The 22414-nt window shown below is 58.2% G+C and overlaps 1 protein-coding gene and 1 long non-coding RNA gene across 24 annotated transcripts in view; one reads left to right on the forward strand and one right to left on the reverse strand.

Moving 5' to 3' along the window:
- TTC7B (tetratricopeptide repeat domain 7B) overlaps positions 1-22414 on the forward strand; it is a 272932-nt gene that overhangs the window by 243044 nt on the left and 7474 nt on the right. For 6 of the 21 annotated variants that reach the window (XM_086319129.1, XM_086319133.1, XM_086319135.1 and 3 more), the window contains one exon: positions 7314-7516. The exons of 1 other annotated variant lie outside the window; for it this stretch is intronic. In XM_086319129.1, the coding sequence (XP_086175255.1) occupies positions 7314-7516 (203 nt within the window). Of the gene's footprint in view, positions 1-1899; positions 2407-2513; positions 2616-7313; positions 8493-17136; positions 17519-22414 lie in introns of those variants that run through there. 14 more of the 21 variants (XM_086319123.1, XM_086319127.1, XM_086319128.1 and 11 more) reach the window with 7 other exon arrangements.
- On the reverse strand, positions 9996-14882 carry LOC147363847 (uncharacterized). Of its 3 annotated transcripts, XR_015133835.1 has the most exons (3): positions 14412-14540; positions 13195-13320; positions 9996-12450 (listed from the first exon to the last, which is right to left on the reverse strand). It is a non-coding gene; the product is annotated as an uncharacterized LOC147363847 (long non-coding RNA). The 3 variants fall into 3 exon arrangements; XR_015133838.1 differs by lacking the exon at positions 13195-13320 and having other exon boundaries at positions 9996-11893; positions 14412-14882; XR_015133836.1 differs by lacking the exon at positions 13195-13320 and having other exon boundaries at positions 14412-14525.

Genomic DNA, 22414 nt, shown 5'->3' on the forward strand with positions numbered 1-22414 from the left:
CCCTGAGCCTCTGCTGCTCTGAGGGGCCAGCCGCCAGCCCTGCAGGGAGCCCAGCCCAGGAGAGCAGGGGCACTCAGCCCCTGAGGGCCCCCGGGTGGGGAGGCTGTGCCCAGGGTGACCCCCTGCCCCAGCACTTCTGACCCAGAGTCCCCGGCTCCTCCCGGGACCCCCGGCGGCCGACCCCTGCGGGTTGTCCGTGTTCAGCCGCTTGGTTCGAACCTTTGTGACAATTTCATTTAAATTATGTTTGAAAAAATAATCCAAGCTCATGGTACACCGTTTAAAGGGCACAAAAGACACGGAGTGGAGGCGTTCCCCACACTGAGCACCGGTCACCCCCCTCCACGGCCGCCATGTGAGTGGCTGCACACCTGCCAGAGGGGTGACGCTCGTGGAGGCCGCTACCTGTCACGTCAGAGACCGAATCCATTGTGTGAACTGACCATCTTTTAACCAGTGATCCGCTGACTCACGTTTAGATTATTTCTAGTATTTTGCTGTTACAGACAGGCATCAGTAATAGCCTTCTGAACACTGTTCTGTGTGACTTCAGTTCAGTCGCTCAGTCGTGTCCGACTCTGTGACCCTGTGAACCGCAGCACGCCAGGCCTCCTGTCCATCACCAACTCCCAGAGTTCACCCAAACCCATGTCCATGGAGTCGGTGATGCCCTCCAACCCTCTCACCCTCTGTCGTCCCCTTCTCCTCCTGCCCTCAGTCTTTCCCAGCATCAGGGTCTTTTCCAATAAGTCAGTTCTTCACATCAGGTGGCTAAAGTATTGAAGTTTCCGCTTCGGCATCAGTCCTTCTGGGTAAGGGTAATTCCTAAAAGTGGAATTGATCAAAAGTTACTCTTTAATCTTGGTAAAGTTTGTCACATTGCCTTCCGCAACTGTGCCAGTTTGCATTCCAGTCAATAAGGTATTAGGACTTCCCTGATGGCTCAGTGGTAAAGAATCCACCTGCAATGCAGAAGACCCGGGTTCAGTCCGTGGGTCAGAGAGATCCTCTGGAGAAGGAAATGGCAGCCCACTCCAGTGTTCTTGCCTAGAAAATTCCATGGACAGAGGAGCCTGGCGGGCTGCAGTCCCTGGGGTTGGATACAACTCAGTGACCACACAGCAAGATGCACAAGGCGCTTCCTCACATCTTCAGGGCACGATGAGTTGTCAGACTTCCAGACCGTTGCCAGTCTGACAGGGGACAGCGGGGCTCCATTGTCTGCTCGTGGGTCCTGCCATTACCTTCTTAGGTACTGAGTGTTTCTTTTTGGTTTGTGGCATTGGCTACACGCCAGAGAAATTTGCCTTGTGTCATACGCGCTGTCTTTTCTCTCATTTAGTTTGTGTTTTACGGTTTTGTTGTTGTGATTTTTTTGCCAACTTTTTTTTCCATTTATCAATCTTTTCTTTATAGCATCTGGGCATCACACGATGTTTCAAAAGCAACTGCCCATTTTTACGCCTCTTTTCCTAAAAGTTCCAAGTATCTTCCAGTGCTATTTGTAACATATACACCATCTTAGAGAGATCAGAAGGCTACTTTCCTCTGTGGTACAGAAGGGAAACCCAGGCCAGAGAGAAGCCAGCCCCTCTGTGGTCTCACTGAGACAGGAGTCAGGAGGGCTGAACTAAAGCATGTGAGGCTAGTTGCACCTCAAGACGTATCTCTCTGGGAGTCACAGATCTGTTTCTCTAGAAGCACACGCACGTGGCCAATGGCCATTGGAAATCCATACTTTCACAGCCCAGGGCTCAACCAGGGTCTTTCTCAGACCAAGCAGCTTCTTGGTGCCCACCCTTCAGTACCCTCTCTGGGGACGGCAGCTGAAATGACTTTGCGGTAGGTGGGTACTTTCTGCTTGTTACTTACTAATAATTACAGCTTTCGTTTTGGCAGCTCTCACCGTCGAAACCAGCGGCTATTCTTAGATGTGCAAGATCAGGTTTTGGATCTCTGCTGGGAATGTGAGGCTGTGACCCTCTCACAATCTCCTGGGCCCCGGCTGGTCTGTGCCTTCTGCCCTGCCCCCTGCCTGCTTCCTCCCGGCCGCCCAGAGGTATTCGGCGGGGTTGCAGGGTGAGCCTGTGGCCTGGGCACAAGGCCAAGATGGAGACAGCTTGCAGACAGGTGGTGTTGGGGTCCCTGCACAGGGCGTGCCTGCCGGAGGGAGCCGCAGTGCCCAGGGGTCAGGCTGCCCTCATGCCAGTCTCCGTGGGTCAGCCCCGCTGGCCCTGCCCTGGGTCGGAGGTGGGGGGGGGTGGATTCCCCGTCTGCAGCCTGCAGGTGGCTGACGTTTGCCAAGCACCGCGCATGTGTCTGATCTTATCTCAGGACTTCCTTCGTCTTCACTTGTTTGCTCCATGCAGTAGCCATATAAAATGTGTGTGTGTGTTGAGTTGCTCAGTCGTCTCCAACTCTTGGAATTGCATGGACTGTAACCCACCAGTCCCCTCTGTCCATGGGATTCTCCAGGCAAGAGTACTGGAGCGAGTTGCCATTTCCTCCTCTAGGGGATCTTCCCGACTCAGGAACTGAACCCACGTCTCCTGCGTCTCCTGTATTGCCAGGGGATTCTTTACCGATGAGCCGCTGGCGAAGCCCAGCCGTACGAGGTATACTTACCTTCAGTCACCCCGTTTTACACATGAAACAGCAAGACAGAGGTCTCCCGTCACCCCCTAGGGTTACATGGCTAACACGGGGAGAAACCAGAATCCAGACCCAGCGTGGCCCCAGAGCCCCGGCCCCGCCCCGGGCGGCCCCCAGCCGGGAGCCCCGCCGGAGCCGCCGGAGGGTCTGAGCTCCAGGCTCTGGAGGGGGCGCTCGGCGGACGCGCGTGTCTCCCTTCGTGGAGTTTGCGCTTCAGCTGCCCTGGGCTCCCCGTGCCGAGGGCCCTGGGGCGGCGGGGCGGGCTGGGGAGAACGAGAAGGGAGGTGGCCGCCGGGACGTGAGAGGACCAGAGGGCGCGTGGTCAGAGCAGGCCCGCGGAGGGCGGGCGGGGGCCGCGCGGGAGCCGGAGCGCGTTCCTGGGACGGCGGGGGCTCCGGGGCGGGGACGGCGCCGAGCCGCGTCTTCCGGGTGAAGCTGATGGACACACACGGGGAGCTGCTGGGTGAGACGCGCGCGTGAAGGACTCCGCGCGTGGTGGTGACTCTGCTTCCCACCACTGGCGGCCTGGGTGGGGGAACAGGTGGACATTCAACCCTCGCTTGAGGTTTGGGCAGGAAACAGGAAGTCGTGAGCGGCGTTTTAAAGCCAGGGAATGTGAGGAGACGGCCTGGGCCGGAACGCTGATGGAGGAAGGGACAGCCAGGACCCAGACCTGAAGGGACGTCCCTGGGGGTCCAGTTCTAAGACTCCACGCTCCCGATGCAGGGGCCCCGGTTCCATCCCTGGTCAGGGAACTGGACCCCACAGGCCGCACCTGAGAGCTTGTGGCCTGCGACTGGAGAGCTCTCACCCCACACCTGGGATCCAGTGTAGCACCCCCAAAAAATGGGGGAGGAGAGGAAAGCCAAATCAGTGGCAAGGGAGTGGTCAGCAAGGTGGGGGAAAGCGAGGGGGTGCTGTCCCTGTAGCCAGGGGGCTGCAGAGGGGCCTGTGTGGACCCCAGGGGCTTGGGTCCCAGGCTAGACCCAGGGAGACCCCGGCCCCGCCGCCATCTGCCGGGACCTGCTTCCCCAGGCCTGCTGCTCTCCCTGCAAAGTCACACCGTCGTGACAGTCACGGTAACGCACAAGCGTGCTCAGCAGGCGGTGATCACTCAGGAGCTTCTAAGATAACGGTTTCTAAGTCAGCCTTGCATTTTTTATGTATTTTTAAAGGTTATGCTGCTGCTACTGCTAAGTCACTTCAGTCATGTCTGACTCTGTGTGACCCCACAGACGGCAGCCCACGAGGGTCCACCGTCCCTGGGATTCTCCAGGCAAGAACACTGGAGTGGGTTGCCATTTCCTTCTCCAATGCATGAAAGTGAAAAGTGAAAGTGAAGTGCTCAGTTGTGTCTGACTCTTAGCGACCCCATGGACTACAGCCCGCCAGGCCCTCCATCCATGGGATTTTCCAGGCAAGAGTACTGGAGTGGGGTGCCACCGCCTTCTCCGTTAAAGGCTATACTGCATGTATAAAATACAATGTGATGAATAATGTATGCTGAATACTATATTGGGCTTCCCAGGTAGTCTAGTGGTGAAGGACCCGCCTGCAACGCAAGAGTGACGAGACCTGGTTTGATCCCTGGTCAGGAAGGTCCCCTGGAGGAGGGCAGGGCAACCCACTCCCGCATTGCCGCCTGAAAAATCCCGTGGACAGAGGAGCCTGGCGGCTACGGTCCAGGGGGTCTCAAAGAGTCAGACACGACTGAGTGTGCACACACTGTACACGTGTATACATTAGGCATATAATGTGTGCATGCACTCACTATACCTGTATATAATAGTACATGTTATATTAGTTATATCTTACAGTATGCATATGTATTAAGTGTATATCATAATATACTCCGTGATACCATCAAGTGTCCCCGTGCCCCGTGCTGTGCAGTACATCCTTGTATCATAATATACTCCGTGATACCATCAAGTGTCCCCGTGCCCCGTGCTGTGCAGTGCATCCTTGTAGGTTTTCTTCTCTAATAGTCTGCATGTCTCAGTCCCCTGCCCCTGCCCTCTCTGCTCTGTGAATCAGCAGTGAGTTTTCCGTGGATGGAGGAGCTAGGAGGTGCTGAGAGGTGGATGAGGAGGAGACAGGAGCCTGTGTTGGGCTTGGCATCTGGGAGATGGTGACACGGATACACGTGTCCGTGGAGCATCAGGGATGGAGCCGCCCTGGTAGGGGCTGGGGCACAGGCCTCACAGGAGACCCCTGAGGGGCCAAGCGGGAACAGCAGGGGTCAAGGACGGAGGTTAGGGGCTTCCGTGCCGGCTGCCGCCACCTCCTCGGGCGGCGAGTCAGGGTCAGCCGAGGGCCGGGGACAAGGTGTGTCACACACATGGGGGACACGGCGCCCTGGTCTCGCCGTCGCCGACACTAAGGGGTCGCCCTTGACAGTGGACACAGCCGTCTGCAAACCCGGAAACAAATGTCAAACGTGCAGCAGGACCCCGACGGGGCCTCCACGAGGGCAGGACGTGGGCTGCGCTCCTCGCGGACGGCAGGCCCGTCGTGGGGTCCCAGAGGGGCTCAGGGCCGGGCCGCACCCATGAAAGCAGAGCCCCTGCCTCCTTCCCCTTCCCGAGCCCCCCAAAGCAGAAGCAATGAAGGGCATTCCCATGGGAGCGGATACGGGTAGCTGCCTCCCCAGGCCTGCTGACTCTGCCCGGGGCAGGAATCGTGTGGGTTCGCAGGACCTCTGTCCTGTTAGCCCTCATGCGATTTCCACATGAAAGAGCCGATTCACGAAGGCAGGGGAGCCCGCGCTGCCCAGGAGGCCAGCACCAGCTTGCCCAGCTTGTTTCCCAGGCACCAGGCTCCTCTCCCTGGAGAACCAGGGCTTGGGGTGAGGGAGTGGTTTGCGGGGTCAGGGAGCCGCAGGATCCATGGGAAGCTGGTCCCCATGCGCCTTTTCCTTCCTCTGCCCCTGCCAGCGGCCCGGCTGAAGGGCATCCGCACCAGGAGTGGCCCTCCTGCGGGTCTCAGAGAAGTGCCCGTGGGCAGCTGGAGCCCCGGGGAGCAGGAGTCTCGGTGAGGGGAGTGTCTCCGTCTCCAGGCGCACAGCTGGCCGGCGGGGTCCAGGCTGCTCAGCGACCACCCCCTCCCCCCCCCCACCGACCCCGCCCTCGCCCGACAGCTCTGCGCGGTCCTGAGCCCCAGGCAGAGCACGGGGCCCAGATCTCAGCCTCACAGCTGACACTGAGCGGGAGCCTGACTAGTATCCGAAACTAGAAGTAGGAACGGGGACACCGGGCGCTCGGGGGCCTGGGGGTGCATCCTGGGCTGGGTCCCTCAGTCAGGAGCCCCCCTCACCACTCGGGGCGAGACTCCCCAGGCCTGCATCTGCCAATGAGCTCAGAAGGCCCTTGTCCCTCTCTTTCACCTGAATTTAGCCCTGGTGAAGGGGTCCTGCCTGTGGGGTCAGGGAAGGCTGCGGGCTGAGGGGTGCCCGGAGCGGGAGACCTCAGGGAAGGGGCGACCCCACCAGGGCTTTGCCGGGGAGGGTGGCGGCACGGAACACACGGAGGGGCTGGAGGAGACAGGAGCAGGGAGGAGGTCGCACCTCCGGAAGGCAACGCCAGAGGTGCATGAGAAAGAGCAGGCATCTCGCTCTTTTCCGTGGCGTCTTCCATCACTGGTATTCTTGTGTGCGTCCGGTTCTACGCAACATGTTAGTATGTGTGGAGCTTGGACATGTGGGCACAGAAACAGCTTTCTCTGCCAGGGCAGAGGGCAGTGGTCAGGGCAGGACGGGTGAGGAAGGGAAGGGGCTGCCCTGAGCTGGGAGGCGGCATCGGTGGGCCCAGAGTGGGGGACAGACCGACGGGTGTCTGCACGGGCCCTGCGTGCAGATGAGGGCGCCCTGGGGCTGCTGGAGGAGGGCTCCTGATGCTGCTGTTTGGAAAGTGGCAGCCTGGGGTCTCAACAGGCCGAGTCGGTCTCAGCTAATAGTCCCTGCAGGTGGTGGCTTTCCTGGTTCGGCCCAGGGCGGGGTCGGATCGAGCAGCCATCTGACTTCACACCCACAGACATGTCAGCCTCCACCCGCAGCCCTTGTCACACTTGCGGGCTTCAGAAGAACCGGCTGAGGGGCAGCGCCATTGCCCGCCTAGGGGCTGTGCACCTCTGCTTGGCCCGTCCTTGGGCTCAGCCAGCGCTTGGTCTGTGGACGTCAGACCTGAGGGCCGGTGTCCCGGGTGGGCCTGGGGGAGGAGTCCTCCGGGGGCGGGAGTTTTCCGGGGGCGGGAGTCCCCCGGGGGAGGTGTCCTCAGGGGGAGGGAGTCCTCCGGAGCGGGGAGTCCTCCAGGGGCGGGAGTCCTCGGCCAGTGGGGGGGGGGGGGAGCGCAGGCTGTCCTCCGGGGGCGGGAGTCCTCCGGGGGCAGTGGGCCCGGCTGGCCTCAGGCCCCTCTTGGTGGTGACAGGTGTCTCCTCGGAGGCCCCGCGTCCGTGACTCTCTTGTCCGTATCAGGGGCAGGAAGGACTGTCACCCGGCTGTTCCCACTTGGGCTGGGGCGGGCTCTGGGCCCTGTGTTTCCCAGACGGGCCCCTCTCAGGCTCCCTCGGGGGAGGTCGGCGTCCCAGCCGCAGCCCCGGCCCGCTGCAGGGCGTCTGGGGGGCCGTGACCCGGGATGCATCCGCCTGTGCTCTCGTTCTCACAGCGGAAGTCTACATCGGCATCGGGAAGCCCGCGGAGGCCACGGCCTGCACGCAGGAAGCTGCCAACCTCTTCCCCATGTCTCACAACGTCCTCTACATGCGCGGCCAGGTGGCGGAGCTGCGCGGGAACGTGGACGAGGCCCGGCGGTGGTACGAGGAGGCCTTGTCCATCAGCCCCACCCACGTGAAGAGCATGCAGCGGCTGGTGAGTCCGGGGGCACCCCTCCGAGGCAGCGGCAGCTCTGGACCCTCAGCCCGTGTGCCGGTTCCGGATGCACTTGCCGGCCGGGGGCTCCGGGTGTGCCTTCCCCGCGGTGGTCTGCGCAGGTGGAGCTCCCGGGAGCGGGCAGCGCACGGCCCGCCTGGGCACCTGGGCCGACTGAGGGCGGAGTCTGGGTCAGAGGCCTCGGGCCAGCCGGCCAAACCATCTTGTGGCTCCGGGCTCAGTGAACACGTTCTTGTGGCCCTGGGCGCCGTCATTGTCCTCTTGGTCTCTGCGCTGTCGGTAGCAGCCCCCTTGGGGGGCCCACACCCCGGGGAGCCTGCAGGACGAGACTGAGCACTTTACATTTTCGGGGGCCCCTTGGAGCCAAGAACGCAGCCTGTCCCCAAGGCCACTGGGTGGCAGGGACATCCGGTCAGAGGAGGGGGGACAGCCTCCCTGCACTGAGGACCCAGGGAAGTCACCACAGCCTCCCGTAAAATGAAGACATTCAGCTTGCACCCAGAGAGGCCGTGAGGTTGTGTCTGGGGCTAAGAGGAGACGGTTTTGTAACTAATAAGTAAAATGTACTCCAGAGGGTCCCAAAGGCTCCATTCTCTCGCCGTTGCCCACAGTAACATTGCAAAACGGACAGAACTGAGCAGCATCTACTGGTTTTCAACAGAAGGCCGGGGCGCCCACTGTTAGGGACCATGCGACGTGTGTGCTTCTGGGTCAGCTCTGGGTTCCATTTCAGCCCCATCTGTGGTCCTGGGGCACCGTGGGCTGGCCACGCACCCCCAGGAGCCTTGGTGATTCTGTATCTTGACCCGCTCCATACCCAGCTCACATGTGAGAACTCCTTGAAATGATCCACATGACGAGCCCAGCAGAGCCCCGGCACCCAGGAGGTGCTCATTCAACAGAAAACCGAAGACAGCCATTTTCAGTTTTAAAAATAAATTGGACCTTATAGTAATTACAGCTGTTGAGTTTTTTCAGCTTCCCTGTATGAGCCTTTCATAGCTCAATACAGCTTTATAAATAATCGTATGTATTATCCAAACATTCCTTTGTTTGATTAGAAGCATTACATGGCTTTTTATCTTTGTCTCACTATTTTAAAAGGAATTTGTAAAGAGCTTCTCAGGTCTCTCTGCCTTTGCTGAAGTATCACAGAAGAGGTATAATCAAGGCCATGTACCCAGCTTTTTATTAAAAAGAGGCAGCGTGTTTCTACCCTGGGGCCTATAAATTATTCAGAGAAGTATTTCTTGTTCATCCCCAAGGGGAACACGTGAGACAAAAGATCAAATAGGAAAATCGCACCAGGAAAGTTTTCGGTTTCACCTTTGGAGCTTGTCAAGACACCTGAGCTCCCTGACAAATGCCAGGCGCTTTCCCTTCTGAAAGAAGCGGCCGAGGGCCCAGGCTAGGAGAGCTGGTAAGCGAGGGACGGGTGATGAAGGAGCCTCGCCTGTTGGATCCAGAGCCACAGCTGAGCCTTCTCTGGCCCGCAGACATTAGCTACCTTAGGGGTCTCACCAGTAGAAAACTGTAATAATAATAATAAGCCCCTAAGATGTCTCAGTGGGCTTCCCTGGTGGCTCAGGGGTAAAGAATCCACATGACAATGCAGCGGATATGAGTTCCATCCCTGGGTGCGGAAGGTCCCCTGGAGGAGGGGACGGCAGCCCACTCCAGTGCTCTTGCCTGGAGAATCCCATGGACAGTGGAGCCTGGTGGGCTACAGTCCGTGGGGTCACAGAGAGTCAGACCTGACCGGGTGACTAAGCACTGGCCGTTCGGGCCTGAAAAGATCAGAAGAAGTGAAGACGAAGGGGCAGCAGGGAGACGAGGCTGTCTTTTCACCAGGTCACACCCCAAGGAAGAGTCAGGGCTCTAGAGTTACATGGCAGAGGAGGTGGAAGCAGACGTGGGTGTCGGCACCCACCTGACTCTCCAGGAGCAGGCTGTGCAGTGATGGGAGGACCAGGGAGGCCTGCCTGGCCGGCCAGGCCAGGGGTCAGCAGTCAAGACTAGAAGGAGTTTGAAGAACCTGAGCAGCAAAGAGGACCTCCCCCCAAAGATCAAGGCAAGGGGTTCCAAAGGAAGGAACTGCCTGTAGGCCAACTGCAGCCCGTGGAAAAACCCAGAGGGAGGAAGCATCTGCACCAGCCCTGATGCTCGGAGAGAGAGGGGAGGGCAGAGGGGCTGTTGGAAGAGCTGTCTTGAGAGAAGGGAGCCGTGTTCCACGTCACAGGTGGAGACCAGGGGCTGATGTTAAACCTGGAGAGTGGTACCCGGTCAGGGCCGTGAGCTTGTTCCCTGAGGTGGGGACATTTGTTCCCTTTGAGAGCAGGTTAGTGGTGATGTGTGCCAGCCCCCTCCATCAGCCCAGCTCATAGGAGAGGCAGGACTGCAGAGAAATGCGAGCACAGTAATATTGTTAAAAAAGCATTAACGACTTGGAGGCAGATGGTTTTCATTAAAGCGTTAAATGCATTAAAGTTAACATAAGGTCAGACTTGACAACAGAAATGTACATGAAACTCCAACAAAAATTGACAGTTTTCTAATAGTTTCAGCCTTCAGAGATGCGTTTAAATTCGTATACAGTGAGAAGAAAGAAGAGAAATCGTGTGTTTAATATTAATAATGAGTTAGCACAAGATAAGAGAGCTGAGTGTGGGCAGAGAGTAAGGGAGCAGTGAGCTGACGGGCTGAGGAATTACAAAGTCATGCTGTTGACAAGGGAGGGATTCATAGAGTGATCAGACGTTTTCTCCAGAAAAATCTAAAGGCATATTTTCATATCATTTTTGCAAAAGTGTATAAATTTACATACATTTGCATGCTATGGTTAAAAAGCCTTTCACTCCCAAGACCCAAGATGAATTAATGAAACATGGAGCAACTGTTTCCATACCAGTAGTGCTGTGATCGGGAGTTGGGGGCAGAGCGGGGAACTGAGGGCAGAGGAACAGCCTCTGGGTGGCTCCACCCAGGCCAAGGGTGGGCCGGGCTCAGAACCAGGGCCACGGTGACCAGAACAGGGCCAGGCTCCGCGAGCAGCGCCACGTGCCTGCCCTCCGATCATGTCAGCCTGGGCTCTCAAGGGCAGAATGTGAGATGAGGGGAGAGAGAGGAACAGAGCCTCTAAGGGAGAGGTGAGTGTGGAAGGAGGCCAGGAGGGTTGGGTGCAGGAGCTGGGGTTGGTAAGACCAGAGGAGAAATGTTGCTGAGAAATAGACTTATCCTGGAGCACATTACCAATGCGCTCAACTGATCTAAAAAGGTGTGAAGTCAGAAGCAGATGGTGGGGCTCACCCAGGACATGCTGAGGGCGGCACGGCAGCGTGTGGGCGACGTGCCCATGCAGCTTTATGGAGGACACGAGCTGGAGAGGGACTGGACCCAGGGGCCCCTGCCCGCCCCCGGCCACAGAAAGGAAGAAGATGGAATAGTGCCCTGAGGGCAGGGCCTCCAACTGAGGCGGACAAAGATCTCAGAGCGGGTGCTGAGCAGGAGAAAATAGAATGAAAGTTCTCAGGGCCATGCCCTTGTATGTCGAAGGTCTCGCAACAAGGCTGGATGCCTGTTCAGGGACAGAGGCCAGCTGTCCTTCAAAGGAGGGTAGTTGGGAGACCAGGGAGCTGGTAAATTTCTCCTGCTCTGCCGTGGGAAGTAGTGAGAAAGGCCCCGTGGTGGAGCTCCCAGAGAAGGGGAGGACAATGGGGAAAAGAGACCACTGGGGGCCAGGGGTCGGGCGATCCACCATGGGCACAGGGTGAAGGCCCGCCTGCCTGCCTTGGATGGACGGCCCCTTGATGGTGGGTTGCAGGGCAGAAAGGACCCATCAGTGAGGCGGGAAGGGATTCGTGCTCAGGGGAAAGACAGTTTGGGGATCACCATAATAAAGGGCCAGTCGAGTAACAGAACAAGCTTTTTGTTTGGGCATCAAGTGTCCAGAAGTGCTGGTTGACCTCTGTGGCTGGACGGAGGTGTGAGCTCCAGGCAAAGGTTCCAGGACGAGCTGTCCCTGAGGGTTTCCTCCATGATCTTACATTTTCTTTTTCTTTCTCCTTCTAAAAGTCTTTATTGAATTTGTTATAGTATTGCTTCTGCTTTATGTTTTTTGGGGGGTTTTGGCCCCAAGGCATTTGGGTGGGATCTTAGCCCCCCAAAGCTGGATTCAAACCCACATCCCCCACACTGGAAGGCCAAGTCCAACCACTGGAAGTCCAGGGAAGTCCCCTGTCTTAGGCTTTCTGAAACACCGGAAGTCTGCAGTGACGTCGAGCGTGAGAACTTTAGACGTGGGTCGCAGTTCTGTTTCAGGAGCACATGAGTCGCAGAGGCTGGCAGAGAACAGCCGTGCTGTTGGAAAAGTGGATTTTATTACGAAATACCCGGGGGCACGCCCTGTTGGCGGTGGGGCTGGAAGGAGGACGTGAAATGCGAGGCTCTGCATGGTTACTACAGCTTAAGTTGTTTTCACGGCTCTAAAGTTTGAGCCAGAAGCATCAAAACAAGGCTCACAACATCACTCTGAAGTCGGAGCTTTCTTTTAACCATCTAGAAGCTTACAGGCTTGATTACTGAGGGGAAACGTTTCATCCTGTTATGCATGACGGGCCAGAAGGATGGCAGGGAGGGGTTGAATCCAGGGAAGGAGGTGAGCTCCGGCTTGCTTGAGGCAGGCAGCTTGTGCCACTAAATTACGAAACTCTGGTGTTTTTATTCCTCTCGCTCTTTTAAAGTGTCTGTCTGTTTCATGAGATTTGGGGGAAATTGCTTGTGTCTCATATTTCATTATTTAGAAGCATGTTTTCCAATGGATACCCCTGTTGGAGGAGAGAGGCAGCAGGAAGCTGGTGAATTTTTCAGGGTGATTCCAGAGATGGTCCTGCTGGCTCAGATGGTAAAGAATCTGCCTGCAATGCAGAAGACCCAGGTTGGATCCCTGGCTGGGGAAGATCCCCTGGAGAAGGGAATGACAACCCACTCCAGTATTCTTGCCTGGAGAATTCCACGGACAGAGGAGCCTGGTGGGCTATAGTCCGAGGGGTCGCAAAGAGTAGGACATGACTGAGCGATTAACACTTTCACTTTCACCAGAGATGGCAGCTGTCTGTGGATCTAATTTATCCATCAGTTTAGCAAGGGGGACCCGGGGCCCAGGGCACAGACAGACAGGGCAGAGCTACGCATCTTTGCCTTGGAGAAACCAGTCTTAGAGAAGGGAACTCTGATCCTGTTACTCTAGATGAGACCCAGGGACAATTAAGGTAATGGAGCAGAGTGGAGATGTCCTTCCCCTTGCGAACGCTCATCCTCAGAAACCGATCTCTTTCATCCAAAGTATCAGTTTCTCTCCTCGCACGGGAGGCGTGATTGGGAGGGAACAGAACTCTACCGCGGTCTAGTGAGAAGGCTGTCTCATCTATTCATCGTATTTCATTTACTTTCAGGATTTTAAAACTGCTTTTAAACATAAGGAGGACGATTGTTTGCTTTAAAGAAAGACTAATGAAATATTTAGAGGGCCACCCTTTCTGCACGCCTGTGTGCTGTTGATAGCCCTCTGAAAAGCGTACAGGCCTTCGCTTCTCTGCTGTCGTTCTTGGCTGTTTATCTGGGGCTCAGACTGACAGAGAGGAGGGTGCAGGGCTTCCTACCAGCTGCTGGTTCTCCAGCCAGCTCCGCTGCTGCCTTTTCATGGTACACACTGCCTCTTAGCAACTCTGACAGCTTCAGGCCCTTCCGAGAACTGGGAATCCTTGGCATGAACATAACCTTCACCTCTGAAAAGAAATTTAAAACCTCATCCTCCACGTCTGATGTTTATTCTTGCAAGATGTGGTGAAATCGAGAATTTCGTTTTTACTGACGGGAAAGACACTGCGCTTGCTGACCTGCCCCAGGTCACATTTCAAGTTAGGAGCAGAGCCAGGACTGGAAGGTCAAGTCTGTTAAGGGTCTGGAGCTTAAACAGTAGGACAGTGCAGCGGTCAAGGGCATGGCGCCAGGGCCAGCCCGCCTGGATCCCTGCTTTATCGCGTCCCGACTGTGTGGCCAAGTCCCTTAGCCTTCCTGGGCCTCCATTCTCTCAGCTGTGGAACGGGGGGAATAACAGTGACCGCTCGGTGGTATGGTTTTGCGGGTTGAGTCCCGCAGGCTCTCTAAGCACTTTCAGGTCACCTGCCCGTGAAGGAGGCCCCTCTGTGTCTATTTGAGGGGAGTTCTTTTCCGGAGGAGCTGACCTCGGGAGTGGCTTTCCCCCTGACCGAATTTCAGCAACTAGAGGAGCCGTAGTAAGAACATATCATGGCACATGCTTGGCCAGAAGCATGGTGCTTTCCTTTTCAAGTATTACTTTCTGACTGTGGCTTTTGAGCCTGTCGCCCTGGTCATGACGTCTGAAAGGCGTCAGGAAACAGCGGAGGCCTCCCCTGGCCTGACCTGTCTCAGGCAGAGACAGAAGGCGTCACCTCTGCCCGGGCTCAGGGGTGGCCATGCCGGGCCAGACCGGACTGCTGTGGACGATGGCCCGTGGCCCCCGGCCTGGGGCAGAGGCTGCACGGGCAGGAGGGACGGAGCCTCTCACGGAGCAGACTTGGGAGTCACTGCCCAGGGGAGCCTTTCTTGGCCCCCGCCCACCCACCCTGGCGGGAGGTGTCGGCCCCTGGACCTCGCTCCTTGGAAGCACTGGGGGAGCCGACACGGAGCTGTCTGCTCCCTGGGGGAGGCATCCCGCCTGGCAGTGCAGTGGCCGCGTAGACTGGGAGGTGACCGCCGGCTTGGGGGTTGGGGGGGAGAGGTGACCGTGCCCTTCACAGCTGCCACCGCTCCCCTCGTGAGTGAAGGCCCGGCCCAAAGCCTAGGGGCCCATTACCTTGACTAGACTCAGCAGAGCCCGTGGGAACAGGCTAGTCTCGTCGGCGAGGTTCACCGGCTCTCCGTCGCCTCGGCCTTGGCTCAGGTACAGTCGGCTACAAGGACAGGAAGTGACGTAGGGGGCACCGTGGAGGCCTAGGCGGGGCTGAGTAACCGGACTTCCGGGCGGTGGGTCTCAGGAGGATGTGCCGGGCTCCCGGGCGGGGCTCCAGGTGTGCCGGCCTGGCGGGGACCCTCGGACCTGCTCCGGGGGCTGAATGCGAGAGAAGGCTGCGGGGCAGCCCTCTGCTCGAGGGCTGGGAGGGCGCAGCGACAGCCCCTCTCACGCTCAGACTCTGTCCTGTCGTCTCCAGACACTCCTCTGTGCCAGACCTTGAACCCGTCTGGGGGGCGTGGTGGCCGGGACCACAGACAGCCACAGCTCAGGACTGGAGTCGCGTGGCCTCGGCCCCCAGGAGCAGCGTCGGGGTGAGAGGCCCGGCCGAGGGGAGGCGTCTGCCGGGGCCTCGGGGTCTCAGTCCAGTCGGGACGCGGCCCCGCGAACACGCCCACAGACAAGAGGCCTAGTTCCCGACCAGAGATCAGAACGGCAGCTCAGAAAGAGTCCACCCGTCCTTGGTCGGAGCCCTGTGCGCTCTCCCTGTTCCCGGCCAAGCTCCATACCAGGCCCCAAGGCCTGACCCAGACACGGGTGCTGGGAGGCTCAGGTGGTCCCCGGGGCGGCGGCGGGGGCGCGGAGGCAGCTGGTTGGCACGGCGGCACCAAGGGGCTGCGCTGATAAAGGCAGCGCCTCTCCCGCCACGGAGCTTTTTCAGGGGCCGCTTCTCACCCACCTTCTTCCCCCGAGACCAGGGCCTCCCGGGGAACGCCCCCTGCAGACAGCCCAGCCCAGCGAGGGACAGCCTCCCATGCGCCCTGCGAGTGTCCCTAAGCATCGTTTCCTGTCTGAAAAGAGCGACACCCAGACCCCACTGCCCCGGGCCGGGTGAACTCTCCTGCGGGGTTTCTGTGGGTCACCCCTCTGTCCTCTCTCCCCAAGGACACTTCCTGGTCCCTTGATGGTGACTCAGCCCTTCCTACTGGCTCCCCCATGGACCGTGGGCCTGGTGTCCTGTCGGGGCGAGACCACCTCTGCTCTTGGTCCCAGACTGAGGGAGATTCTTCTTTCACCCCCGACCCCCACCCCAAACCCAGTTGGAAGCAGCTTCCTTATTTCCACAGCAGCGCGGTATCTTCTTCGCCCTCACAGCTCGCTTAGAGGGCGGCGCCTCTGGGGAAGGGACGGGGAGACCACGTTGCCCCAACTGGGTTTGCAGAGTGCCTGCTTTGGGGCTTCCCAGGCGGTGCTGGTGGTAAAGAACCCGCCTGCCAGTGCTGGAGCCGTAAGAGACGTGGGTTCAATCCCCGGGTGGGGAAGATCCCCTGGAGGAGGGAATGGCCATCCACTGCAGTTTTCTTGCCTGGAGAATCCCATGGACAGAGAAGCCTGGCAGGCTACAGTCCATGGGGTCGCAGAGTCAGACACGACTGAGCGCCCTAGCACGCACCCGTCTCTGGGTGGGAGGCGACAGCAGTGGCAGAAACAGAGAGCGGGTCTGCTGAAGCGGGTTGTGGGGGGCGGCGCGTGTGAGTGGGTGGGGAGGGTGCTGGAAATGACCTAGGGGGAAAAGCAGGCACTCGAATGGTTTTTATGGCACCAGCTGCATCTTCACTCCTTTTGGAGCTGCGTCCTTTAGCTGAGAGCATTTTCAGCTCGCTGGGCATGCGTGTCCTCCGTGGAGCGAAAGGCGTGTTCCCCAGGACTCTGGAACTTCTGCTGGGCGACTGCACAACCCCTGTGTGGCTTGTGGCCTTGTTCTCGCCGCCCACCCTGCCCGCCCCACCCCGCAGGCATCCTCCCAGCCCCAACGGCCTCATTGGGTGAAGACGTAGTCTCTGCAGACATTTTCTGCTTGATTATTGGGTCCTTCCTCCCACTGCAGCATTTTCTGAGTGCTGGCCAGGGCTCCGTGGCTTCGGGCCACCCCTGATTTCACTGAGGACTGAAGTCACAGGCCCAGAAGCAGTGCAGACCCGGCACAGGCTCTGAAATGCAAGCCACGTCACCAGGCGTTCCTTTGCAGCAAGTTAAGGGAACAAAAAGAAAGAGTTCTGCATTTCTTTCTGTTTTCTGTGCTGTGCTCTTGTTGTTCAGTCGCTCAGTCGTGTCCGACTCTTTGCAACCCATGGACTGCAGCACGCCAGGCCTCCCTGTCCATCACCAACTCCCGGATTCACTCAAACTCATGTCCATTGAGTCGGTGATGCCATCCAACCGTCTCATCCTCTGTCATCCCCTTCTCTTCCTGCCCTCAATCTTTCCCAGCATCAGGGTCTTTTGTTTATTTCTATTTTCTGCTTTGTACTCTTAGATGACTAATTAATTATAGGCAGTGTGGTTCAGTGTCTCATTAGTAATGATGATCTAAAATTATTTAAAATCTGACGTACCCTCCCAAACCACTTATTCTTAGAAATTCTGCCCCAGTCTTCCAGGACGATTTGCCATCTCGCTTGCACCGCCTTCCTGCCTCGCCGCGGCTCTTGCTCTCTAGCTTGGATCTGCCTCACCGCGGCTCTTGCTCCCTAGCTTGGGTTAGGAATTTGGTCCGGAGTTGTTTCCTTTACCACGGTCGTCCTGTGTTCTAGATGCCAGTCCCTAATTAATTCCCTCCTTGTTTCAGGCCTCCCTGGATCTCAGCCCTGCTGTTTCCCTGGCTTCCTGAGCATCTTCCCCCACAGTGCCTGACTCTGAACTCAGCCGGAGGGTGTGGCGAGGTGGCCCCCGTCTCCTCCTGGGGGCATTGGGGCTGGCAGCCCCAGCCTGTCTGACACTTAAATTGCCCCCATCTTCTGCTGCTGGTCTCAGAGAGGCCCCTCACTAGTGTTTCTGGACTTTCCCTCTGGGCCGTGTCTTCCCTCGTGTGGTCCGGACCTTCTGACAGTCTGAACTTCAAACCCTTTAGCCCAAAGGCCTAGGGGGGACCTCCCACTAGAAGTTCCCTCAAGGTCTGCTTCTGGTTCTTCCTCACCAATACCAGGCCCCCTCTCCTCCCGTCCGCACCCTCCCTCCCCTTCCTCAGCGGCTTGGTGTTTACAGATCACCTGTCTCTTAAGGTACACCTCTGCAGGTATGGTTTCCTCTCAAGCCTTTCGGAATGTCCCCGAGTCATCCGGAAGGCCTGTGGCCCCTGTGCCGTGTCGGCGCTGCCTCTAACCCTACCTAGACCCCTGCTGTCTGACAGTGGACGTGGCCTTGGCTCTCAGGAGAAACGTGCTCCGTCCCTTCTCCGTGTCTCCAGGAGACCAGAGTCTCTTGCCAGGTGTCAGCCTCCCCGGGGAGGGCGGGTGACCCAAGATGATGATCAGAGGGTCTGTTTCTGCAAGGAAGCTTGGACACACAGGCCCCGAGCCTGGGGCCTGGCCTTGCCAGGAGGTCCGTCTTGAAGAGACCCATGATTGAAATGCCAACTGACGTCCTTCCAGACCAAGCAGAAACTGCCTGCCTGGCCCCACGGGGGAGCCTGTGGGTACCAGGCTGTGTCCTTCCTCATAAACAGAAGCATGAAGCAGGCCTATGGCAGAAAGCAACCCTCCCCTTAGGGACCAGAGTCCCTGCAGTTTCCCTCTGATGCCCCGTGTTGGGGCCACAGGCATCCGGACAGAGGCAGGGGGCTGCAACCACAGTGCCAGCAAGCCGTCCCCGCGGGGATCTGTCAGAACAAACCAGAAGCACAACCTGCTTCTTCCTGAGGACAGACACGCGTTTTTTCCAGGCCTGTCAAAGCCAGGCAGGCCAGTGGGGTTATAATTGGCTCTCTAATCAGAGCTCCCACACGCTGCTAGATCTCTCTACCTGCCGCTGGGGTCTCACCCAGAGGGATGGATCAGCCTCTGCCTCTGGGACGGTTGACGCTACAAACCCCGTTCCTCCTGCTGACTCTGCCCCTGCCCCCAGCGCCCACCATGGCTGCAGCAGGGGGGCGTCCCAGCTCACAGGGACTGCTGGCTTTAGGGGGCCAGGCCCAGAAGGCCGGGTGCCCAGGGAGCCTTGGCTGAAGGGGAGGAGACAGAGGCATGGGGGCATTCCGAGGGCATTTCACTGATACCCTCAGCTTGCCCAGGGCTTCCCCAGCAGCTCAGCAGTAAAGAACCCGCCTGCAGTAGGAGGCACAAGTTCGATCCCCAGGTCAGGAAGATCCCCTGGAGGAGGGCATGGCAACCGCTCCAGGGTTCTGGCCTGAGGGATTTATGGTCCATGGGGTCACAAAAAGTCGGACACGACTGAGTGACTTAGCGTAAGCTTTGTGGAGTCACATCGCCTGATGAGGGGAGAAGACAGGCCGCTTCTCCCCTTCCACCCTCAGCCCTGGAGAGAGGAGCATCCTGGGGCTGACCTGCCCCGGCCCTGCAGAGACATCCCTTGAAATCGGCCCCAGAGGGGACGTTCATACCACGGAAGGTGGTTAGGATTCTGGCAGCTGTTAGGATTCTGGCAGCTGTTAGGATTCTGTCCCTTCCTTTGGCTCCAGGAAGCGGCTACAAGAACCGTGCAGCGTGCCCAGGCCCCCGGGGCCTGGCAAGGTGGATGTTGGGTGTCCCGGGGCCCTGCCCTCTGGGAGACGGGGAGGGCTCCCTTCTCAGCAAAGCCCCCCAGACAGCGAGCAGGGGTCCTCGAGTGGCTACGGGGGCTGAGAGCAGACCCCCGCTCCTTGGGCAGTGCCGCTGAGGGTAGGTCCCCCTGCTTGCGAGTGGCCGCCTCTGGGACCAGTGAGTCTTGCCTTCCCTGAGTCCACGTGCACGTCCCATGGCCTGACCACAGGTGCCGTTTGCAGCAGCTGCCCCTGACCCCTCTGACTGCCTCCCTCCATCCAGGTGACCCGTCCACCCTCGGTGTCCACTGGGGAGTTCCCCACAGGGGCTTGTGGCCTGCAGACTTCAAGGTGCCGGCATCGAAGTCCATGGAAGGGCAGGTGGCCAGCACCTCAGCTCAGCCCCGAGGGCCTCTCTGCAGGGGACGGCCACGTCCCTGCCCTTCCCACGGGAACGGAGAGTGTTGAGGAAGTGACGCTGCTGGCTCTTCTCTGGGGCGGTCAGCGTGAGGGCTCGGCCATGTGGGGAGAGGAGGCCAGGCCGTCCGTTCCACGGGCTCTGCAGCCCCGAGGGCAGGGCAGGGTCCCCACATCCCAGCAAACGGGCAGCGGGACTTCCCCCGCAGACCCCCGCCCCGCAGCCCCGGAGCCCCCACCCGCCTTCCTGCCTGGACTCTGTGTGCTGACTCCTCCTGTTATTTGTGGAAAAAGAATTTTCCAGGGTTTATCAGTTCCTGTCCTCCCTTCGTCAGAAAGTGTCTTATCGTTCCTGTCTGTTCCTGTGTAAAAGTGGAAAAATAGTTCACGCCCAGCCCTTGGCAGGGATGCAGCAGCCACTGGCCAAGATGACCGCGTCCCCCTACAGGTAGGGAATCGCCGCCCTCCGGGGGGTCCTCAGCCAGCGACCCTGCAGGACTGCCGGGAAATCCCCGGGCCCTGTGGCGTCCGTCGTGAGACTCCAACAGAGCCTGCCAGGCCCAACCTGGAGGCCCACACGCCCCCACTGCGCCCTCCCTGCCCCGCCGCTCCCAGACGTGCGTGCAAGGTGCCCGCCCTCCTCGGGGAGCGGGTGACGCACATGCCCAGCGTCCACCCAGCACGGACGTGTCCTGACTGCCTTTCGGACAAGCAGCGTTTACCGAGCGCCCACTGGGTCCCAGGGCACACAGGTCCCAGGGGACTGAGACAGGCATCCTCAGGGTCTCCCAGACTCAGAGAGAGACCCCTTCTCTCTCCCACCCACGCTGGGCCTTGCAGTGGAAGGGGCCACACCTCTGGGGCCGCTCTCCCGTTTGTGTCTATCTTACTGCTGGAGGGCCCCCCACTGACGAGGGCCTCTCCCCAGGAGGCCCCCCACAGGCAGCCCTTCCCAGCCCCCTTCCTGGCCCTCCGTGGACACTCTGCCCTGCTGACGGCAAGGAGAGGCCTCCCTGCCGTGTTTTCTGCTTGTTTCTCCAATTAAAGTTTAAGCCCTGAAAGAATAGATATGTACCAGGTATGTAGCTCAGTTCAGTCAGTTCAGTCGCTCAGTCGTGTCCGACTCTTTGCAACCCCATGGACTGCAGCACGCTAAGCCTCCCTGTCCATCACCAACTCACAGAGTTCACCAAACTCATGTCCATCCAGTTGGTGATGCCATCCAGCCATCTCATCCTCTGTCGTCCCCTTCTCCTCCTGCCCTCAATCTTTCCCAGCACCAGGGTCTTTTCAAATGAGTCAGTTTTTCCCATCAGGTGGCCAAAGTATTGGAGCTTCAGCTTCAGCATCAGTCCTTCCAATGAACACCCAGAACTGGTCTCCTTTAGGATGGACTGGTTGGATCTCCTTGCAGTCCAAGGGACTCTCAAAAGTCTTCTCTAACACCACAGTTCAAAAGCATCAATTCTTAGGTGCTCAGCTTTCTTTATAGTCCAACTCTCACATCCATACATGACCACTGGAAAAACCATAGCCTTGACTAGATGGACCTTTGTTGTCAAAGTAATGTCTGCTTTTTAATATGCTGTCTAGGTTGGTCATAGCTTTTCTTCTAAGGAGCAAGCATCTTTGAATTTCATGGCTGCAGTCACCATCTGCAGTGATTTTGGAGCCCAAGAAAAGAAAATCTGTCACTTTCCATTGTTTCCCCATCTATTTGCTGTGAAGTTTTGGGACCAGATGCCATGATCTTCATTTTTTGAATGTTGAGTTTTAAGCCAACTTTTTCACTCTCCTCTTTCACTTTCATCAAGAGGCTCTTTAGTTCTTCTTCACTGGTATGTAGCTGATGCTCCAAAAAATACTTGTTGGGTGGAAAATTTGACCAAATACTCGAATTTTCATCTGGAGATCACCTCCTCCACCCCTTCATTTTCTAGGTCAGGAAAGAGGCTAGAGAGAAGGTTCTGCCTAAGCTGGACAGTTGGTGGTGGATGGCAGAGCTGGCCTGAGAGGACCTGCTCTCCACCACTGTGACGCTTCCCGGCCCAGGGGAGGCCAGGACTCTTTGCTGGAAATAACAGGACAGGCTTTGTTTTCATTGTCTTGGTGATAAATGTTCAGACCCAAATGTAGTGATGCTTCAAAGGTGCGACCCCCCCCCACCCCTGTCTGAGGACAGGTTGAGACGGGGCCTGACAGGGGTGTGTCAGTGTTGTTGGGAAGGGGTCCTGGCCTGGGACCACGGGATGGGGCTAGGGTCTCTAGGGCCCGCGCCATCGGCTTCTCCCAGGAAGCCTGTCAGTTTAGCAGTGCAGTGTGTGTGTGTTGGTCACCATGTCCAACTCTTTGCGACCCCATGGGCTGTAGCCTGCCAGGCTCCTCTGTCCATGGGATTCTCCATTTCCTCCTCCAGGGCATCTTCCTGATCCAGGGATTGAACCTGGGTCTCCTGCATCACAGGCAGGTCCTTTACCAGCTGAGCCACCAGGGCAGCCCAAGCAATGTGGTAGTCCCGTGTGAACTGTTTTCCTGACCACAGAGAACCTCCAGTCCGCAGGCTGGACTGTGGGGCCATGTCTCCCCCACCATCCCCACCCCACCAGCTGCTGGGGGGAGCCAGGTGGCTTCCTGGGCTGCTGTGCTCCCCGGGGGTCCCTGGGCCTGGGGTGCGGGGGAGGGGAGAGGCCTGGCCTGGAGTGGACCCCAGGGGGGCAGGGCACCATCTTCCCAAACACACGCCGGGCGGCGCCTCCCTCAGGGGGTGATTAGCACTGACTTTCCACAGCGGGCACCTCATGGGGAAGCGCTGACTTCCAGGCCGCCCCGTGCTGTTGCTCCTTCTGACTCATTGTTGGGGAAGGCCGATAAAAATAAAGAAATAAGTCAACCTGGGAGATGTTTAAATAAGTCAGCGGGAGTCTCTTGGCCATTAGAGTGGAAAAGTGCGAGC

The sequence above is a fragment of the Bos grunniens genome, chromosome 10 (assembly GCF_055505025.1).
Source record: "Bos grunniens cultivar Pamir isolate PY7600 chromosome 10, Bosgru_T2T1.0, whole genome shotgun sequence".
NCBI lineage: Eukaryota > Metazoa > Chordata > Mammalia > Artiodactyla > Bovidae > Bos > Bos grunniens.